Source organism: Lacerta agilis, chromosome 15 (assembly GCF_009819535.1).
Source record: "Lacerta agilis isolate rLacAgi1 chromosome 15, rLacAgi1.pri, whole genome shotgun sequence".
Classification (NCBI taxonomy): domain Eukaryota; kingdom Metazoa; phylum Chordata; class Lepidosauria; order Squamata; family Lacertidae; genus Lacerta; species Lacerta agilis.
In genome coordinates this window covers 30,390,366-30,408,408 of record NC_046326.1, presented here as the reverse complement: position 1 = coordinate 30,408,408, position 18,043 = coordinate 30,390,366, and the positions used below count along the sequence as shown (strand labels likewise).

The 18,043-nt window shown below is 49.5% G+C and overlaps 1 protein-coding gene across 1 annotated transcript in view; it reads left to right on the top strand.

Annotated features, from left to right (window-relative positions):
* Positions 1-11,553, top strand: part of AP2B1 (adaptor related protein complex 2 subunit beta 1) — a 55,788-nt gene extending 44,235 nt beyond the window's left edge. Inside the window, exons 19-22 of the mRNA XM_033171311.1 lie at positions 638-722; positions 2,321-2,407; positions 10,163-10,317; positions 11,136-11,553. Coding sequence (XP_033027202.1) covers positions 638-722; positions 2,321-2,407; positions 10,163-10,317; positions 11,136-11,210 — 402 coding nt within the window. The 3' untranslated portion in view covers positions 11,211-11,553. The remainder of the gene's footprint in view (positions 1-637; positions 723-2,320; positions 2,408-10,162; positions 10,318-11,135) is intronic.
* Positions 11,554-18,043: the final 6,490 nt, after the last annotated feature.

The following is an 18,043-nucleotide window of genomic DNA, read 5'->3' as shown; positions in this document are numbered from 1 at the left end:
AGTGACTGGTCCCTTCTGCATGCCAAGAGGTGCTCTTGTCACCCAGCTATTTCCTTTTCCATGGAAACAGAAAGTCCAACTGAACTACTCTCCTTCTCCGGAGGTTTTTAAACAGAGGCTGGATGGTCATCTGTCAGGGATTCTTCAGCTGTGATTCCTACATTGCAGGGGGTTGGTTTGGATGACCCCTGGAGTCCCTTCCCATTCTACGACCCTATGATTGTTTAGGATTTATTTCAGAGAGGCAGTGAAGGATGCAGAGACACATTAAGTGAAAAGAGCAGTGCTTTTTTTCTTACAAAATGTTTTGGGGTGCTCTCATTTTCCTACTCATATTGAAATACTGCTCCTTAATGAGACCAAACTTAGATTCACAAAATGTTTAGGGGCATGTGTACCCCTGCGTCCCCCCAGGAAAAAGCACTGGAAAGGGGGGTGCAGCGTTAAGACCAGAGGGGTTGCTCGGTGCTAAAGATGAGATTGGTGGGGGAATTCTCATTTCCTAGACAACCTTCTGATTCAGTTTCCCCCCCCCCCCGGAAACCCCATCTCTTCCCCCTGCCCCTTGGTGACCCTTAATTGGAGAAGCGGGTTGCCAATCACTTTCTCCCTCTTTTCTTCTTCCTCTTCCTGGCAGGTGGCTGTCAAGAACAACATTGACGTCTTCTACTTCAGCTGCCTTATTCCCCTCAACGTGCTTTTCGTCGAGGATGGCAAAATGGGTAAGTGGGGCCTCTTCTGTCGCTTGACCTCAGGCGGAGGGGAAAGTGGGGTGTCAAGGAAGGGGGCCAGTCTCTTCTGCTTCCGCCAGATCCAGATACGTCTGGGAACAAGAGTGGCAGAGGGGAGATGGGACGGGGAAAGAGGAAGGGTGCCCTTCAAGGCCAAAAAGGATGCGATCAACATTTATTTATTGACACGGGTAATTTATAGTCTGCTTCGTACTTTAAAGCAATCCCTAAGCGGTTTACAGTATCCTACAAAGAAATACAATGTGATTTCACGTTTTTTTAAAAAAGCAGCACAGAATAATGTATCATCATAAACAGCAGTATAAACTCAAACGACTAATGTTTGGAAGACACACCTCTTTACCTGGCCCCAGTGACACTTGAGAGATTCTTGTAACTGTAATTTGTTTCAAACTCTTCTTACTATTTTATTTTTGAATTGCTATAACCCACTCTGAGACCTTCTAGTGAAGGGGTGGGTAAGAAATTGAATCATCATCATCATTATTATTGCTGCTGCTGCTGCTATTATCATCAACATCTACTAGCAAAAAATCAGTGCCAAAAATGCATTAGCAGCCGGTGGAAGTCAGAGATAATAGCTGTAATAACCTTGTGCCTGGATTACTGCCGTGCATCCTATGTGGGGCAGCCCTTGAAGACTGTTTGGAATCGGTAGGTGCAGAATGATGCCACCTGGTTGCTGAGTTACACACCATTTCAGTGTCAGATTATGCCTCTTCACCGTGATCTGCATTGGCTGCCTAGTCATGCCCAATTCCATTTTAAGGCGTTGTCATTGACTTTCAAACCCTTAAATGGCTCAGGGCCTAAACACTTGGCAAAACACATTTTCCAGTTATGGGCAGCTCAGTCATTGACATCATTGGAGGGGAGCCTTCTTGGGGTGCCTCCTGCAAGGTAGGGCCTGAGGGTGGTGATACAGTCAAAGACCTCGGTTGATGCACCGTCCCTGTGGCACTCTCTGCCACTGGAGACCTGTTGGTCATCATCTTTACTCCAGTTTCATTGGGTGTAAAAAGGCACACCTGTTCTCTCATGCTTTCTTGAGGTTGTTGCCAGTTAGGACTCGGGGGAAATTTGATCATAGAACCATCCATAGGATTGCTGCTGTTTTAGAAAATGGTTTTATAGTTTCAATTTACTCCATTGGTGTTTGACAGTGTGATTTGTGAACCGTTGAGGATTTTAAAATTAAGAGCGAAAGAAAACAGCGCGACTCTGGATTGATGTGTGACTTAGTGCCCTGGCGGCAGCGTTCTGCAGCAACTGTAGCTTCAGAGCAGTCTTCAGCTGAGATGTCTGGATTGCAGGGGGTTGGACTAGATGGCCCTTGGATCCCTTCCAACTCTTAAGATTCTATGATTCAAGGGTAGCCCCCACATTATGGTAGTCTAGCTTAAGGGTGCTTTTCACCTGCTTCTTGCATCTATCCCTCCGGGTGTTGCGTTTCAGAAACTGCGCTGTCTGAAATATGGCCCAGTGACTGGGGAAAAACTAGTCTGGATGGAGAGATGTAAGGGTGTCTCAAATGACTCTTGTGTTTCTCCTCTCCCACCCACTAACAGAACGCCAAGTTTTCCTCGCGACATGGAAAGACATTCCAAATGAAAACGAGCTCCAGTTCCAGATTAAAGAGTGCCACCTGAATGCTGGTGAGTGATCTTTTTTTAAATAAACAGTCCTGCATGTGGGGATCTCGGTTAAGTTTTGATTCAGTGCACTATAGTACCACTTTAAACAGCCATGGCTTCCCCCCAAAGGATTCTGGGAGCTGTGGTTTGTTAAGGGTGCGAAGGGTTGTTAGGAGACACCGATTCACCTCCCAGAGCTACAAGGGATAGCTCAGTGGGTCGGGTATGAGACGCTTAATCTCATGGTCGTGGGTTCAAGCCCCACATGGAGCAGAAGATTCCTGCGTTGCAGGGGGTTGGACTAGATGACCCTCGTAGTCCCTTCCAACTCTACAACTCTACAAATTCTTAAGAGTTACCTGTGCTTGATTTTTATACTACTCTGGGCTTCCCATGGGGGCATCCCTTTGGCCACTGTGACAACAGAATGCTGGACTAGATGGGCCCTTGTCCTGATCCAGCAGCCTCTTCTGATGTTCTTATGCTTCGTTAAAGGTTTTTTTTTTTTTAAGGGTTCCACAACCATGGGGTTCTCCTAAGCCGGCTGATTATCTCCCTCCTGTGTTGATGGGGGGGTGGGTTTGACTACATGCAGATGGGTGTTTGGAGAATGGTGATGGCAGGGAGCCTCCTGTGGCAGGCACAGTCTATCTAGAACAGTCTCAACCCCTCCCCTGTCTCCCCCTCGAGGATGCTTCCTGTTGTGGGCTCCTCCACAAGATATGCCACCTTTAGGGAAGGTTCTCCTCAATCACTGTGGCCTCCCTTAGCCAGTCCCTTTGCCACCACTGGCAGGTCTTAGGAACATAGGAAGATTTATTACAGGGAACCCCCCATTTATGCGGTGGTTATGTTCCAAGGCGCCACACATCTAAGGGAGATTGGGTATATCTGAAACACCATTTTAAAAGCCTGCAAATGCCCTGTTCCATCCCTTTTTGTGACGTTTTGGCTCACTTCCGGGTTCGACTTGTGTGTGTGGTTGTGCACACATTGAACACGCCCGTATATCGAGTCAAATCATTGGTCCATCCAGCTCTGTACTCTGTACACTGGTAGCAGCTCTCCAAAGTTCCAGACACAAGTCTTTCCCCAACCCTATTTGGAAATGCCTGAGATTGAACCTGGGACCTTCTGCATAGAATGGCCTTTCCTTAACCTCGTCCTTATCCTAAACATAGAGCAGGATTCCATCCTTCGTGGTTCGGAACAAAGGTCTAGTTTAACTAGGAATATAGGAAGCAATCTTTCACAGAGTCAGACCCTTGGTTCATTTAGTTCTGTATTGTCTACTACACTGACTGGCAGCATCTTTCCAAGGTTTCAGGTGAGGGTCTCTCCTAACCTACCCAGAGAAGCCACAGATGGCCTGCAATTTTCCCCATGACCTGCTTCCCTTCCCTAATCTGCCTTTTATGGAGTCTGCACTCAGTTGTCTACACTGACTGGCACCTGCTCCCCAAGGCTTCAGGGAAGAGGTATTCCCAGTCCTACTTGGATATGCACTGGGGAATGAACCATGCGAAGAACATAGCCCTCCACTGATCTTTGCCTCTTCCCCTTGTTGGAGATACTGCTGTCTCCAGCGAGCTCAGCAGCCCGATCTCAAAGCACAGAGTAAGCTGAGAGGAGGAGCAGGCCGGGGAGCCATCCTCTGTAATTGCCACGGGGGCAAGGCATCAGCTTCCGAGATAGGGGAAGCCAGCCAGAAATGATAAGAAGAAACCAAAATCATGTTTATCAGGCATGACCCACTTTTCAGGCTCTCCACAAGCAGAGGGAGACTGGCAGATTCTCTTGCATGCCATTGCTTCCCCAGCGACAGCTTTAACTCAGAGATGCCTCATCTCTGTGCCACGGCTTTCTCGGGTGTGGGGGAGAGGCAGGCAGGGTCTCCCTTCTCCCTGATCTGGGGAGGTGGCTGTGGAGAGCTTTTGAAGCACCAAACGTTTGCTAACCACGAAGCACATGGATGTTACCTAAGCAGGATCAGAACGGTCCACACTCCAAAAGTCGCTGCTCTGTTGCTCAAGTCCCAAGCAAGACAGAGAGCTGAAAAGTTCTGTTTGCACCAGGTGAACAAGCTTAAAGCTATTTTCGTGCAGGGCAACCCGAAGCAGATCTGGTGCAAGAAGAGCTTTTCGGCATTTCTAGCTGGGCAAGGCCTGCTTGGTGCTCCAGCTCTGGGAGGCCAGGGGTGCTTGTGTGAGATTTCTCCCCACTCACCTGCTAGCCACAAGGCAGCTCCAAGGGTTAGGCTATATGCGATTTTCACGTATACATATAACCCTTGGAACTGATACTCTGCATAATATGAGGGATTACAGTGTATGCAGTATATAAATGTGGATGAGAGTATGCGCAAGCACACAAAAATCTATCTAGCTTTGTATATACGCAGCACACCCCCATGCTAAGATTTCCAGCTTGGCAAAATTTGTGTCACAGATTATTCCATTTGCATTCCTGGGAAGAAAAGTAAGGTCCTGCTAGTTAGCTAGTTTTCTAAATTGCTTCAGTTGCCTGACTTATGAAGGCAAAACGTTCTTTTCCCGTGGATTGGGGCTTTTCCTCTCTTTCCCATTCTTGCGCTTCGGTCGATGTCCTCCTCCTGACAGCTGCTGCCTCCCAACCACTTCCCTTGACTTTTCTTTTTTATAAAAAGAGAGAGAGAGAGAGAATAATAAAGACTGTTCCAAGGCGCAATTATCATCACGCACAAGAACAAAAGGCAGCCTGCGGTTTCCGAAGTAGGAAGGTCACACAATAGCAGGCGCTTGGGAGGGGTCTTTAAGTCAATGGATGCTCAACACACACATTTCCCTGCCTTCGGAGCCGTTTGGAGCGATCAATAGCAAGTTGTTGGTTTTTTCCTTGTTCCTGGGCTGCCCCCCCGCCCCGCCCCATGCGAGCCACCCCCTTCGGCAACGACAAGGTCACCCTCTGCGGATGACTAAGCTCTTGAAACATGTCAGCGAAGCCATACACGTTACAATTAAGTAAACAGCGGCAGTGCTGCCCTCCTTTGTGTTGCTATCAGCCGGGGGTTTCTTTTTCCACGTGTCAAAGGAACTTCACTGAGTGGCAACGGGGCGGGCAAGAGGCTCTATTTAAAGCCCTGCCGTTGCTTGCGAGAGAGCGGAGGATGGAAGCAGGCGGGGAGGGGGGTTTCTCTCTCCCACCCCCCGCATTGTGTTCTCTCGGGAGCTTCAGAACGCCCTCCTTTGAAAAGGGTGTCAGCATCCGCTCATGATCCGGCGAGGGCCATTCACGGCTCCATCCCTGGGGGGAACGCAGGGAGGCACAGTGGGGAGAAGTGGGAGGCCGGTCACCTCCCCTCGAGAAAAAAAGATCTGTTGGAGTTGAGGAAGAGAAAGGGAGCCAAAATTATCAAGGGGCAGAGGAAAGGCAAGGAAGAGGTGACACGATAGCAGCTTGTAATGTTATGCCCAGCATGGAAAAAGTGGAGAGAGAATAGTCGCCCCCCCCCTTCCTAATGCAAGAACTCGGGACAGAGAAAAGAAAGGACTTCTTCATGGAGCGCAGAGTTAAACTCTGGAACTCCCTCCCACTGGAGGCCGTGATGGCCACCGACTTGGGTGGCTGTAAAAGAGGATTGGACAAATTTGTGGAGGAGAAGCAGTCAAGGCTTCCCCCTAAGACTTCTGGGAGCTGTAGTTTTGTTAAGAGCGCTGAAGGTTGTTAGGAGACCACTATTCCCTTTCCAGAGCTACAATTCCCAGAGTTCCCTGTGGGGGGGAGGTATTGATCATTCAGTCACTTTGAGAATTGTAGCTCTAGGAGGGGAACAGAGGTCTCCCGACAACCCTCGGCATCCTTAACAAACTACAACTCCCAGAACTCTTCTGGGGAAGACATGACTGTTTATAGTTGCATCGTAGCGCTTTAAATGTGCAAAGTGAGGATGGCGCCAGTCACAGAATATTAATTGCGTGTTTGAAATAGTGGGCTGGACTGCTTTTCTAAAATTTGTGAGGTATGGCCTTGTGGTGCTCGTTGCTTTAAGGAATTGGCTTTCTCGCACCCTGCTTTGACAGGCTCTGTATCTGGGAATTGTTTTACAAATCCATTAGATGAATGGACCTTCCTGTTTGCCAGGCCATGCACTTTCCTTCCCCCCCCCCACTCTAGGCCTGCGAAAGAGCCTGAGGGATATGCTGTTTGTGCAGGTTTTGGCAGTGGAGAAAGGAGCCGGCATCAGATCGGCAACTCTGGTTCCCCCCCCCCCCCGTTTGCCGAGCGCTCGGCACAACTCGGAGCAGGTGCCTGTTTATGAAGGCAGCGGGGCCCCACTGCCACCGGTCACGTGGGCCCGAGCCGTTTTGCCTTGTGTGTCAGGCACTGCCGGGCAGTGTTGCCTAGCAACGCTTCCTCGTTCCCTCCGAAGCTGACATCAGCCTTGGCATGACAGTGCCGGGAAGTGGAGGTTGGGGCTGCGGGGGGGGGGGAGCTGGCATTGCTACCTGTGAATGAAAGGGAAGAACTCCGAATCTCCCAACGCACGCCCTTAGTAGTATTTTTCAATGGCTACTCGCCGCAAAGGCTAATGCTCCACAATCAGAGGCAGTGATGCTTCCGGGTGCCGGTTGGGGGAAACCGCAGGAGGGGAAGATGCTCCTGCGCTCAGGTCCTGCTTGCGAGATTCCCTTTGGGGAATCTGCTTGGCCACTGTGAGAACAGGGTGCTGGGCTAGATGGACCATTGGCCTGATCCTGCAGGCTCTTCTTCACTCGAGCTGCTGACTCTGCTAGGTGCTGCTGGACAGGATATGACACTGCCCCATGGAGCTTGCAGGCGCTCCCAATTTTGGATCACCCTCCTTGGCGCCTGCTAAACAATATTTTTCTTTGGCACCATGGGCATCAAAAGTGCTGACATTGGCTTGTTGTTTTCTTCCAGCATCCATAGTTTTTACAATATTTTGTTTTATCACTGTCGCTTTGCACCATCCCGAGATCCATCTGTGTGAAAGGGAGCATAAAGGTAAAGGTAAAGGGACCCCTGACCATTAGGTCCAGTCGTGGACGACTCTGGGGTTGCGGCGCTCATCTCTCTTTACTGGCCGAGGGAGCCGGCGTACAGCTTCCGGGTCACATGGCCAGCATGACTAAGCCGCTTCTGGCGAACCAGAGCAGCGCATGTAAACGCCGTTTACCTTCCAGCAGGAGCGGTACCTATTTATCTACTTGCACTTCGTGCTTTTGAACTGCTAGGTTGGCAGGAGCAGGGGCCAAACAACGGGAGCTCACCCTGTTGCGGGGATTCGAACCACCAACCTTCTGATCAGCAAGCCCTAGGCTCTGTGGTTTAAATGGAATGATAAATATGGTCGAGGCAAAGCCAGTGCCGCAGGCTCCAAACCAGCTGCATTGTTTTAGGGGGTGGGGGGTGGACGGCTTTTTTTCAAACTGCCCTTCTCAGTTTGGCCCATTTCTTACAGTGGGCAAGTTCAAATGCGTGTCCTGGTTTTTTGTTTTTTAAAAATACATTCCCAAAACTAATCCTTTTTGAAGCCTTTCCGTGCTTCTTACTCACACTTCTAGTGACCTCATAAGGTCAGTTGCTACGAAGGCTGGCAGGCTCAGCCATTTAAATGGGTGGAGATCAGTCATTGGAAACGTCAGTTGCTCGGCAAAGGAATTAAGACGTGAAGCAGCAGGGCTGAGAATTGACCCTGACCGCCCTACCTATTTCTTTTTTGAAGCTCCTCTCTTGTTTCTGGTTTGGCCAGAGGAGGAAAAAATATCGAACTTTAAAATGGTTTTTCCTTCCTACTGGAGCAGAGGTGGACGTCCCCCAAGGGCCAGGTTCTCTCATTTGCAGGCTTCCGGGGGCTGCATGGTGGCAGTGTGCAGGGCCAGAGGGAAAAGTTGGTGGAGCACTGGAAGCGACTCTTACTGTTTTGTAGTAGGCTGTCTTCCAGCCTCTCAAAACTCAGAAGTCTCAATAGTCTCAATAGTGTGGTCTGTACACACAAACACACACACACACACACACACACACACCTTTCCATCCTCCATCATGCAAGTAAGAGATGCAATTGTAGTTTCAGAGACACATTGGTAAGCAAAAGCAGTCGGGTGCAGGGATTCTTGTCCCTGTGAGGCATTATCCACCTGCCACAAACCCCTCTCTTTTACTGGAAGCAGGGCAGGTGTCCTGGTTGATCTGGGGCTGGCAGCGACCACTCATTTCATAAGTTAACGTGCTGGACGCTAATATTATATATTACTGTATTTATGTATATCCTGCTCCCCACACCCCAAGACCAGGAACTCAAGGCAGCTTCCACAAATTAAAGCAACACAGAAAATATAAAAAGCTGAAAACAAATAAAAGATTATCGTCAAAAATGAATTAAACTCTTAACAGAATTAAAACAACATAAAAAAACAAGTCTATTAAAATACGGATAGTAAGAACAGCATGGAAAAGGGCTGCCTGACATCATTGTGGTGTCAGGTGTTTAACCCACCTGCCAAACCTGGCCCACGAGGGGAAGGCGATATAAGAATACGATCTGCCGGCCAGATCGAGCCCCACCCCCGTGCCCCCCTCCCACTGGTTGCAAAATAAGGGGCGTTTTGTTTTGTTTTGTTGCAAAATTGAAAGTGTTTGCCACACCACCATCCTATAAACTGAGGTTTCTGGTTTAGATTTGGGGAGTTGGCTTTTGCAAGGCGCTAGTCCCCTCGGAGGGTAGGATGAGGTGGGCTTGGCGAGTTTCCCACCCTGCTCCCAAAGCCCCATGATTGTAGCCTACTATGTCACCAGCTGAAGTTGAGGCTCCAGTACTTTGGCCACCTCATGAGAAGAGAAGACTCCCTAGAAAAGACCCTGATGTTGGGAAAGATGGAGGGCACAAGGAGAAGGGGACGACAGAGGATGAGATGGTTGGACAGTGTTCTCGAAGCTACTAACATGAGTTTGGCCAAACTGCGAGAGGCAGTGAAGGATAGGCGTGCCTGGCGTGCTCTGGTCCATGGGGTCATGAAGAGTCGGACACGACTGAACAACAACAACATGTCACCAGCTGTTTTTGCAGCTGCATTTTTAGGTGGGCTGTGCAGGTGTCATTTCCCTGGATAAAGTTGTATGGAGGGAAGGGGACTTTAGCCCTGGGAAGGGATTGGCGCTTGTGTTCTGTCTCTGTTTCCACAGCAACCAAAGACAGGGAAGCCCATCGGATTGTGAACATGGTTTGTGTGTAGATAGATGAGTGAGTGAACCTTGTGTGACCCCCTGCAACCAGCCATTCCAGAGTCTAGTTGGGTGGGAGGCATTGATCTGGCCCACCCGGCAGTGCCTTCCAAATTCTGCACCTGGGGAAGCCCAGCTCCCGTGCTGAGAAGGCGTGCATAGCCAGCATTTTGTGGGGATGATGCTGTGTCACAAAATGTGGAGCTTCCTGGCAGTTAATGAGAGAGTTGCACGTTAAGCAGAGCTCTGGGGAAGTGAGGCTAGTCAATGGTGTGCGGATGTTTCTTGACGGCACTGCAACTGAACAGCACTTGGTTGTTTCCGGGGGTGAGCTCTTTATGTCTCTCCTCTGTGTTCACCCACTCACGCACACATCCAGCCTTTGGAGAGTGTGTCAGGAGCAATGTACAGAAGAAGAGTCTGCTGGATGAGGTCGGGGGCCAATCTAGCCCTTGTTTTCACAGTGGCACCCCCACCCCGGTGAAGCATGTTACTGGCTTTGATCCTTCGTGTGATCTCATGAGGTTTTTCTTCCTCATTTGCTCTTCCGCACAGACACCGTTTCCAGCAAGCTCCAGAACAACAACGTCTACACCATCGCCAAGAGGAATGTGGAAGGACAGGACATGCTGTACCAATCCCTGAAGCTCACCAATGGCATTTGGATCTTGGCTGAGCTGCGCATTCAGCCAGGGAACCCCAACTACACGGTAAGGCCCCCCACTAGCAGGGCTGGCCTGAAGGAGTATTGGGCAGAACATGCATCAAACGCTGGTGCGGCCTCCAGAGCCTCACTTCCCCTTCTTTCGCATCTGCTGCCCGAGGCAGCCTAATGGCGGGGCCGGCCCTGTATCTGGGGGAAGAAAAGGCACGATAAGTATCTGCCTTCCGATTTATTTGTTCATCGTAGAATGTAGTTTTCAAAAAAGAAAAATCGGTAAGAGCAATTAAAAAGAACAATTCAGATCATTTAGGAAAATCGAGACCCGTGCTAAACTAAAAACACATCAACATTTGGCATGTCTGGGTAGGCTTGCCTCAACAGAAAAGTTTTCAGCAGGTGCCGAGAATTGAACAGCGAAGGCGCCTGGCTGCTGTCCATCAGTCAGGAGTTCCAAAGTTTCATTGCCGCAGTGCCAAAAGTTTGATTCCGTACAACGAATATGATATGCCCCAGTAACAGTGCCAGTTCTGCAGATAGAAGCCGTCGAGTGGCAAGGCGATCTTGCAGGCAAACTGGTCCCAAGCTGTTTGGGGCTTTACATACTGATAGTAACGCCTCCAACATGGCCCAGCCTCCAGCAGGTCTGGGGGCAGAAGTGTTAAGGGCTGACAGTCTTGCTCGAGTCAGCAATTATGCCACGGTAATTTGTAAACCTCAGTTTGGGGGATGAGGAGGGAGGAAAACGAAGGCCTTTGAAACCTTTCTCAGCAACTTTGTGCGCTTCCTCCCCCCCCCCCACTTCCCAGGTGCCTTCAAATAAACCAGCCCCCTCCCCTTCTTCTCATGCTTACTTCTCTCCCACAGCTCTCTCTGAAATGCCGAGCTCCCGAAGTCTCCCAGTATGTCTACCAGGTCTACGACGCCATTTTGAAAAACTAAGCCCGTTGAAGGCGCCGCCGCTGCTGACGGCCGGCCTCACCGCGCAGAGAAATCGGGACGGGGCTGACTCCAGACACTCTGCCGCCCCCGTTTTGCCGGTGCAGGCCCAGAACCCTCTTGGCGTGGGGAGGGGGGAGGGGAAAAAAAGCTCTGTGTTGTTGTCTAAGATCTCGGTGCAACGCGCTGAGGCAAAACCAAGGTAGCGAGTAGTGCCCACGTTGCTGGTAACTGTAGGGGGGGGGTGTCGCCCCATTTGATACTTTTAGCATCTGTGAGGAGTTTGTAACCACTTTTTTTGCGCCACCCGTTTTTTCTTTTGTAATATAATTTCATTTTCCCGCCAGTCCCGTTGCCACGTCTTGTCTCGCTCATCCGTTCCCCGTGGGGCTTCTCCATCTCGTGCCAACGCTTTGCATTTTCTTGAGCCACTGTAGGCCTCTAGTTGACACTTCAGAACATGCAGTCTCATTTTAAAAACTCGAGACACACACGGGCACACACACCATCTCTGCCCAGCCTGAGAAAAACATACACACCGCACTTTATTCTTTTACATTTGTGTACTTATGACGACGACGACGGCGGTATTATTATTTTTCTGCAATTAAACCAGCTGTCTCAAGCAGGCGAGGAAGAGGCATCTGAAAGAGACCAACCTTGTAGGAAACAACACTGAATATTGGTCAATTTGGTCTTTAGGAACTGGCATGTGTGTGCCCCCCCCTTTTAAATTTGAAGTGTGCTCTCTCCCCACCCTGGTTGAAAATCCCGCCTGCTGCAAACATGGCAGTCTTTCCTGACCCATGGAGCTTTTCAGCATGAGCAAAGGACCACCCAGAGCTGTGTCTTACAGCTGGGAAGAGCTTCCGTTTCTGGGGAGCCTCAGGAGGTGTGGAAGGTGCCAAGAGATCCGGCTCCAATATGCGCCTGCATGCATCTCACAAAAGCTGCTTTCCGGGGCTGCATTTAATGCGGCTGCCTTTCCTGATGGTACGGGGCATGTATGGCATCATTAAGGAAGTGTGGGGCCCTCTCCGCATAGGGGCCAAGTCCTTCCTCAAGGCCGAGTTGGGTGCAGTCGAAGAGGCACCCAGTCCAAACTGCTGGCTAGCATCTGTTATCGAGGGGGGTGGGTGGGGCATCTGTGGCCCCTCCAGAAAGTGTCGCTGGGCTCCGACTCCTATCAGCCCTTGCAGGCAGGATGGCTGATGATCGGGGAAGGTGGGAAGCTGGAGTCCAGCAATATCCGGGGAGAGGGAGCGCACATTTTCCCTACCCCTGAACTTAAATGTGTCCCATTACTGAGGAAAGGTTAAGATGGTCCTCCCTTTCATGCCCGCTTTCCTACTGCCACCTCCTTGCTTCACCTTGGGGAGCAGATCCTCGATATCCAAGGGCCCTCTGTGCATGTGCAGTGTTTGGAGCAGCACCTGCTTCATTCACACCCCCACCCTCCCGTTAGCTTTCGGCATATTCCTCCACCCTCAGAAGACGGAGGTGCCTTCCTCCTCCTGCAAGTCACAGGAGAAGAAACCAGGGATGGCATCAATCTCTGAGGGAAAGGGGGGTAGGAGTGGGGTTGATCCAGCCGGCATCTTGCTGCTTCATTGGCCCCGAATCCATGACATGGATCTGGGTCAAATCCAGTGTAATTGACAGGAAAGCTTATTCACCAGAACCGAGCCTGGCAATGGGGACAGACAAGACTGTTGGGTCGCCAGCACTTAAAAATAAAAACAAAAAAAAGACCCTGACTGAAGGGGGGACATTTAGAGGGCAAAAATGTGCCAGGCGACTTCCTTTACTGCTGCTAAAAACCACGCAGGAGCTTACCTTCCCCTAGCAAGAATCATTGACATATAAGGACTCCCATAAGAATAATTTTCATGGTGATGACCTTGTGGTTGCTGTCTCCCCGGGATCTTGTGTTGTGACCCTTTGGGAAGCGTCAGCCAAGGAGCTGGTCTCCTTTCTGAGGCTCTGAAGGCCCCAAGATGGCTGTCCCAACAGGCTCCCTCAAGCAAGCCAAGGGGCAGCAGCCCTACACAGGAGCCCCCCACCCCAGGGGCTCAGTAACCTCACTTCTGCCACCTGCCTCTGATTGCCCAAGCTGGGCTATTGAGCACCTAGCGCATGGAGAGGGGGCTGTAGCCTGTGGTGGACTATCTCCCTTCAGGCCTGTTCTTGTGAAAAAAAAGTCAATATGGCTGCCGTTTGGGTTGCTGCTGCTGCTGCTTTGCCTGTGCTGAGCCGCTCCAAGAAACAAAATGGGATCTCACATTGGTTGCAGTTTGGGGCAGGAGATTTGGGGAGGATAGCTCAAGCGTCTTAAGGGTTGAGAAGGCCAATGGTGCCTCTGAAATGTTGCCATTTGGGGCCAAAGAATCTGCAGTAGTGAAAGGTGTGAGTTTGGAGGCCAAGGAAAACATTTGTGTCAGACCCCCTCTTTACTCTCTTTTTTTGAGCACAAGGTTGCAATTACTCAGCCTCATTGAGGTGTCCCAAAGGGGCTGAATGAAGCCCCCACTGGATCGAAGTTTGAAGCACCCTGTGGCTGTGGCCCAACTCTCTTTTTTAAAAACAAAGGAGAGACATTGCACAGACGAAGTTGACTCTTCCTCCCTGCTGTGTTCTTCAGGAGGTAAAGAATTTAGTGCACCCCGGAAAACCACTTCCATAGCAGTTTCAAGAATGGGGGACGTGAAATTCTTGAGGGAGAGATGGGCTGGTGGTGGTAACCTTTGGGTAACTCTTCCGACTCAGTGTTGGGCCACATTCAGATTTCAAAAGCGTTATGATGCCTGTTTAAACAGCCGTGGCTTCCCCAAAAGAACCCTGCCGTTTGTTAAGGGTGCTGTGCAATTTGGGGGGGGACTCCCCTATTCCCCTCCCATAATTCTGCATGAAGAGACAATGGACTATTAAACCACTCCAGGAATTGTAGTTCTGAGGGGGAATGAGAGGTGGTGTCTCCTAACTCCTCTCAGCACCCTCCGCACACACTACGGTTCCCAGAATCCTTTGAGGGGAGACATAGCTGTTCAAAGCGGTATCAAGGTGCTTTCCATGTATGTTGTGATTGTGGCCTCAGTGGTGCCCAGCAACACCACGCCCAGGGAAAATGGAGCTGCTGAAGGCGGAAACAAAATGGCGGGTGCAAGCCCGGAACCTTCCAGAAATGCACCACACCCCTGGTCTCTCTGCTGGGCCTCCTGCTGTGTTTCTTTTTGTCTGCATGCTGTGAAGTGTGGGGTGGAGGGTACTTTTTTATTTTTGCTCAAAATTGCTGCATTCTGAGGCATTTGACTGTGGGGTGGGGTGTGGGGTGGAATGAAGCTTTGCCTTGTATCATCAATAAATGTCATTTACACAGGTCTGGCTGCCTGGTGGTGGTGCTTTTGTTCAGCAGGAGGGTGGGACAAGGCCGTAGACTTGCCGGAGCAGGGGACTGAGGAGCAAATGTGGCCGTAGCCCTGCCTAATTAGCCCATGTCTAATGGCAGTGGCCTGATTTAAAGACAGGCGGTTCCGCAGTTTGACATTTCATGTTTCAAGCGTGAAGAATTGCCAGCACAGGCTCTGTACCTTCTTTCCGAGGGCGAAAGCAGAATCAAAATATCGCGTTAACGTCAAAGGTGGAATTTCCCTTGAACGTCAGGCTAGAAGGGCAAATGGTATTGCAAGGTAAAAGCCAGCCTGTCCCACCTGCATGGGACCAGGCAAGCTGTAAAATGTGCTGCAAGGTAATGCCTCATGTTCAAGATATTCTAATGGAACATTGTGTGGATATTTGCAATGCAATTCTCATCTTTGTAATGTGAACATCCAGATCTATCCTCACACCCATTTTGCAGAGTTCCAGTGACCGCAGGACAGGGAGGGGGGAGATGTAAAACAGCAAGACGGTTCTCAAAAGTTTAAGCGGAATCAGAATTGGTTTACCCCATGTAGGAAGTAGAGATGTGAAGGTCCAGAAGAAGAAGAAACCAGGAAAAAAATGGAAGGTGGGTCCCAATCCCCCTGGCTTTTGGTGGTTCTAAGATCTCTGCTCCCTGCTATTCCTTTTTGGGGGTTTTTCCCCCCTGTTCAGGAATTCTGTGGGGATTTTAGGAGAACTTCCTGCCCTCGGTGAGCTGGCAATTAGCTGCGTGTTGGGTATGATTTGGAAGGCAGTTGCGCTCGGATCAGAGACTGGTGCAGGGAGACAACGGTGAGCCTCCTCTGAAGTCTGGAAATCCCGCTTTGTTTCTTGTTAGGCAGCAAATGAATTACCCAGCCACGCTGCAATGACTCTCCCCTCCCATGGAAGCTGATTGGCAGGAAGCACAGAGTAGACCGGTGGATCCTGCAGAGATGCAGCAGGGAGGCTCCTCGCAGTGGGTGGGTTCTGTGGAACCAAAGCTGTTTTGTTTGGCACAGTGTGTGCTTTGGAAATGGTTAGACCGGGATAAAGGGGGCCAGATCTTTACCTTGAGCCCCTGAACCTCTTTGATCCCCTCCGCTCTTCATGCCCTGCCCTGGTGAGATGAAAGCTCCCACTACAGGGGAGGGGGGGCCTTTTTATTATTATTTTTCATATAAAGCCAGGCTCCCAGGTATTGTTGCAAAAGAATCCCTGTGGCTGCCTGTCTCCCTCTGCTTTGTTCCTGCTTGTGAATACAAGCAAGTGTCTTCACTCCCTTAAAGGCTTCCGCTCTGGGATTTGGCTGCACTTTCTTCCTCGCCTCAGATCGTCTTGTGATCTCAGCCTCTGCCTTGTTGCTTCTGCTGCTGCTGTTGAATCCTGATCATTCTGCAGGCGTACAGAGTCCACCGAGAGGTGCCCAGCTGCTGTGGAGAAGAGTGTTCCTCCTCGCGTGTTTTCTCTGTATGTGTGTGTGTTGGCAGGAGGTTGCAGAATTCAGAGGAGAATTCATTCAACTCGCATGATAATCTCCCCCCCCCCTTTTAAAAATGCAAGTTTCTAGTCCATATTGCTGAAGTTTGAAGTCATGCGTGTGTGTATTCTGCCCTTCAGAAAATCCTCCCAAGGTAGAATACAACAGAACAAAGTTGCACATTTATAAAAATTACATTGCATGTTCCTGTTTTGTATTGGGATGTAGAATAAAATGTAGCAGTAAACTGTATCAGAGCCTAAAGCCACAATGATTACCGGTAAGATGATGATGGTTCAAAATATCTGAATGGTACCAAATTGATCGAGGCTGATCCAAGTGGAATGTATTCCAGTGTAATAAACTGGGTTTGAGGACAGATAAAACACTAAAACACCAGAACTAGAAAAGTAGAAGATTCTTTACCTTTGCTTTGTTGGTATGTGCACAGTTTTGGTTGCTTTCATTTAAAGTCTCTTCAGAATGGGCCGGTTTGGGTTTTTTTCCTGTGTGAAAACTCTGCTGATGTCCCATTCAGGTCTGGTGCCAGATTCCCCAGGGCAAGTCAGGTCAGGAATAGCTTCAGGGTCACACATAGATCCAAGGGGCTGAGAGCAAACGAAGTCTTTTTAGGCCTCTTCTCTCCACCCAAACTGCCTCTTATTTAGAAATTAAGGCATACCACACAATGCAAGTTTTTGAATTAATATAATGAATTTGAATTAATACATTAATTGCAAAAAATGCACAAACACACAAAAAAGCTTTAAAATACCAAGAACTCATTTCTGACTGCAATTAGGTTTTCCCCCCCACCCCACCCAAATTTTAATTTTCATCATCCAAAACACTTATCTTCTCTGTTAAAGAACCAAGTAGTCTACCTAAAAGACACCACAGTTTCACATGAGCCAGAGTACATTAGGGCATAATTTGCAATGCACGGCTCAGTCCTGTATATGTGAAGTAAAATAATATCTGCTCATGTGCAGAGTGAGTAATCGTAACCAGCCTCTTATGTATGAAATTAAGAAGAATATCTTCCAGATCTGAGGAAGGATGAGGAGTCCGTCGCTTTGATATCCAAACAGGCTCAGAGGCCCAACTTTTCATTTTAAAAATTTGCTAAGGAACTTGGAAAAAAAGAAAGAAACGATGGCGCCAGCTTTTTTCCTCCTTTCAGCTTTCAAGATACAGTATTCTGAACTTAAACCAGGAGGGTGGGGGCTTCTTTGAAGCAAGTCCACAAACCTTTTCTGGAAATAATGTGGAATTCCACATTCCTCTGATTTACCTGCAGGGAAATAGTAGCACCAAGGTTGTGCGATATGCTCCCTGCTGAAAACACTACAGCTTGTGGGCATGCCGGGAAGCTGAATGTTTGAAGATTCAGGACTGATCAAAGAAAGGACTTCTTCACGCAGCACATTGTTAATTTGTGGAACTCCCTCCCACAGGAGGCAGTAATGGCTGCCAACTTGGATGGATGGCTTTGAAAGCGGATGAAACAAATTCATGGAGGAGAGGGCGGTCCTTGGCTATGCTCCGCCTCCATGGTCGGAGTGAGCAATGTGTCTGAATCAGGTGCTGGAAACCATAGAAGGGAAGAGGGCGCCTGGCTGGCCACTGTGAGAACAGGATTCTTGGCATGAACCAGCAGAATCTTCTTATGCTCAACCATCCTAAATACCCTGTGGCCGAAACACTCCCTCTGACCCCGGCTAATGGCTGGGAATGCATGGAAAGCTCTCTTCTGACAACATCATCCAGGGACCCTATGGAGACCCTATAGTAGTACCCACAGCTGGCCTGACGTCCTTCTGAGCTTTATGGCCCCAATCCACGCCTGCTGCTAAAGAGAAACTCACAGGCGTGAACCTGTGAAGCCTTTAGCTGTTCGTTCTCTCTCTCTCTCTCTCTCTCTCTCTCTCTCTCCTCTCTCTCTCCTCTCTCTCTC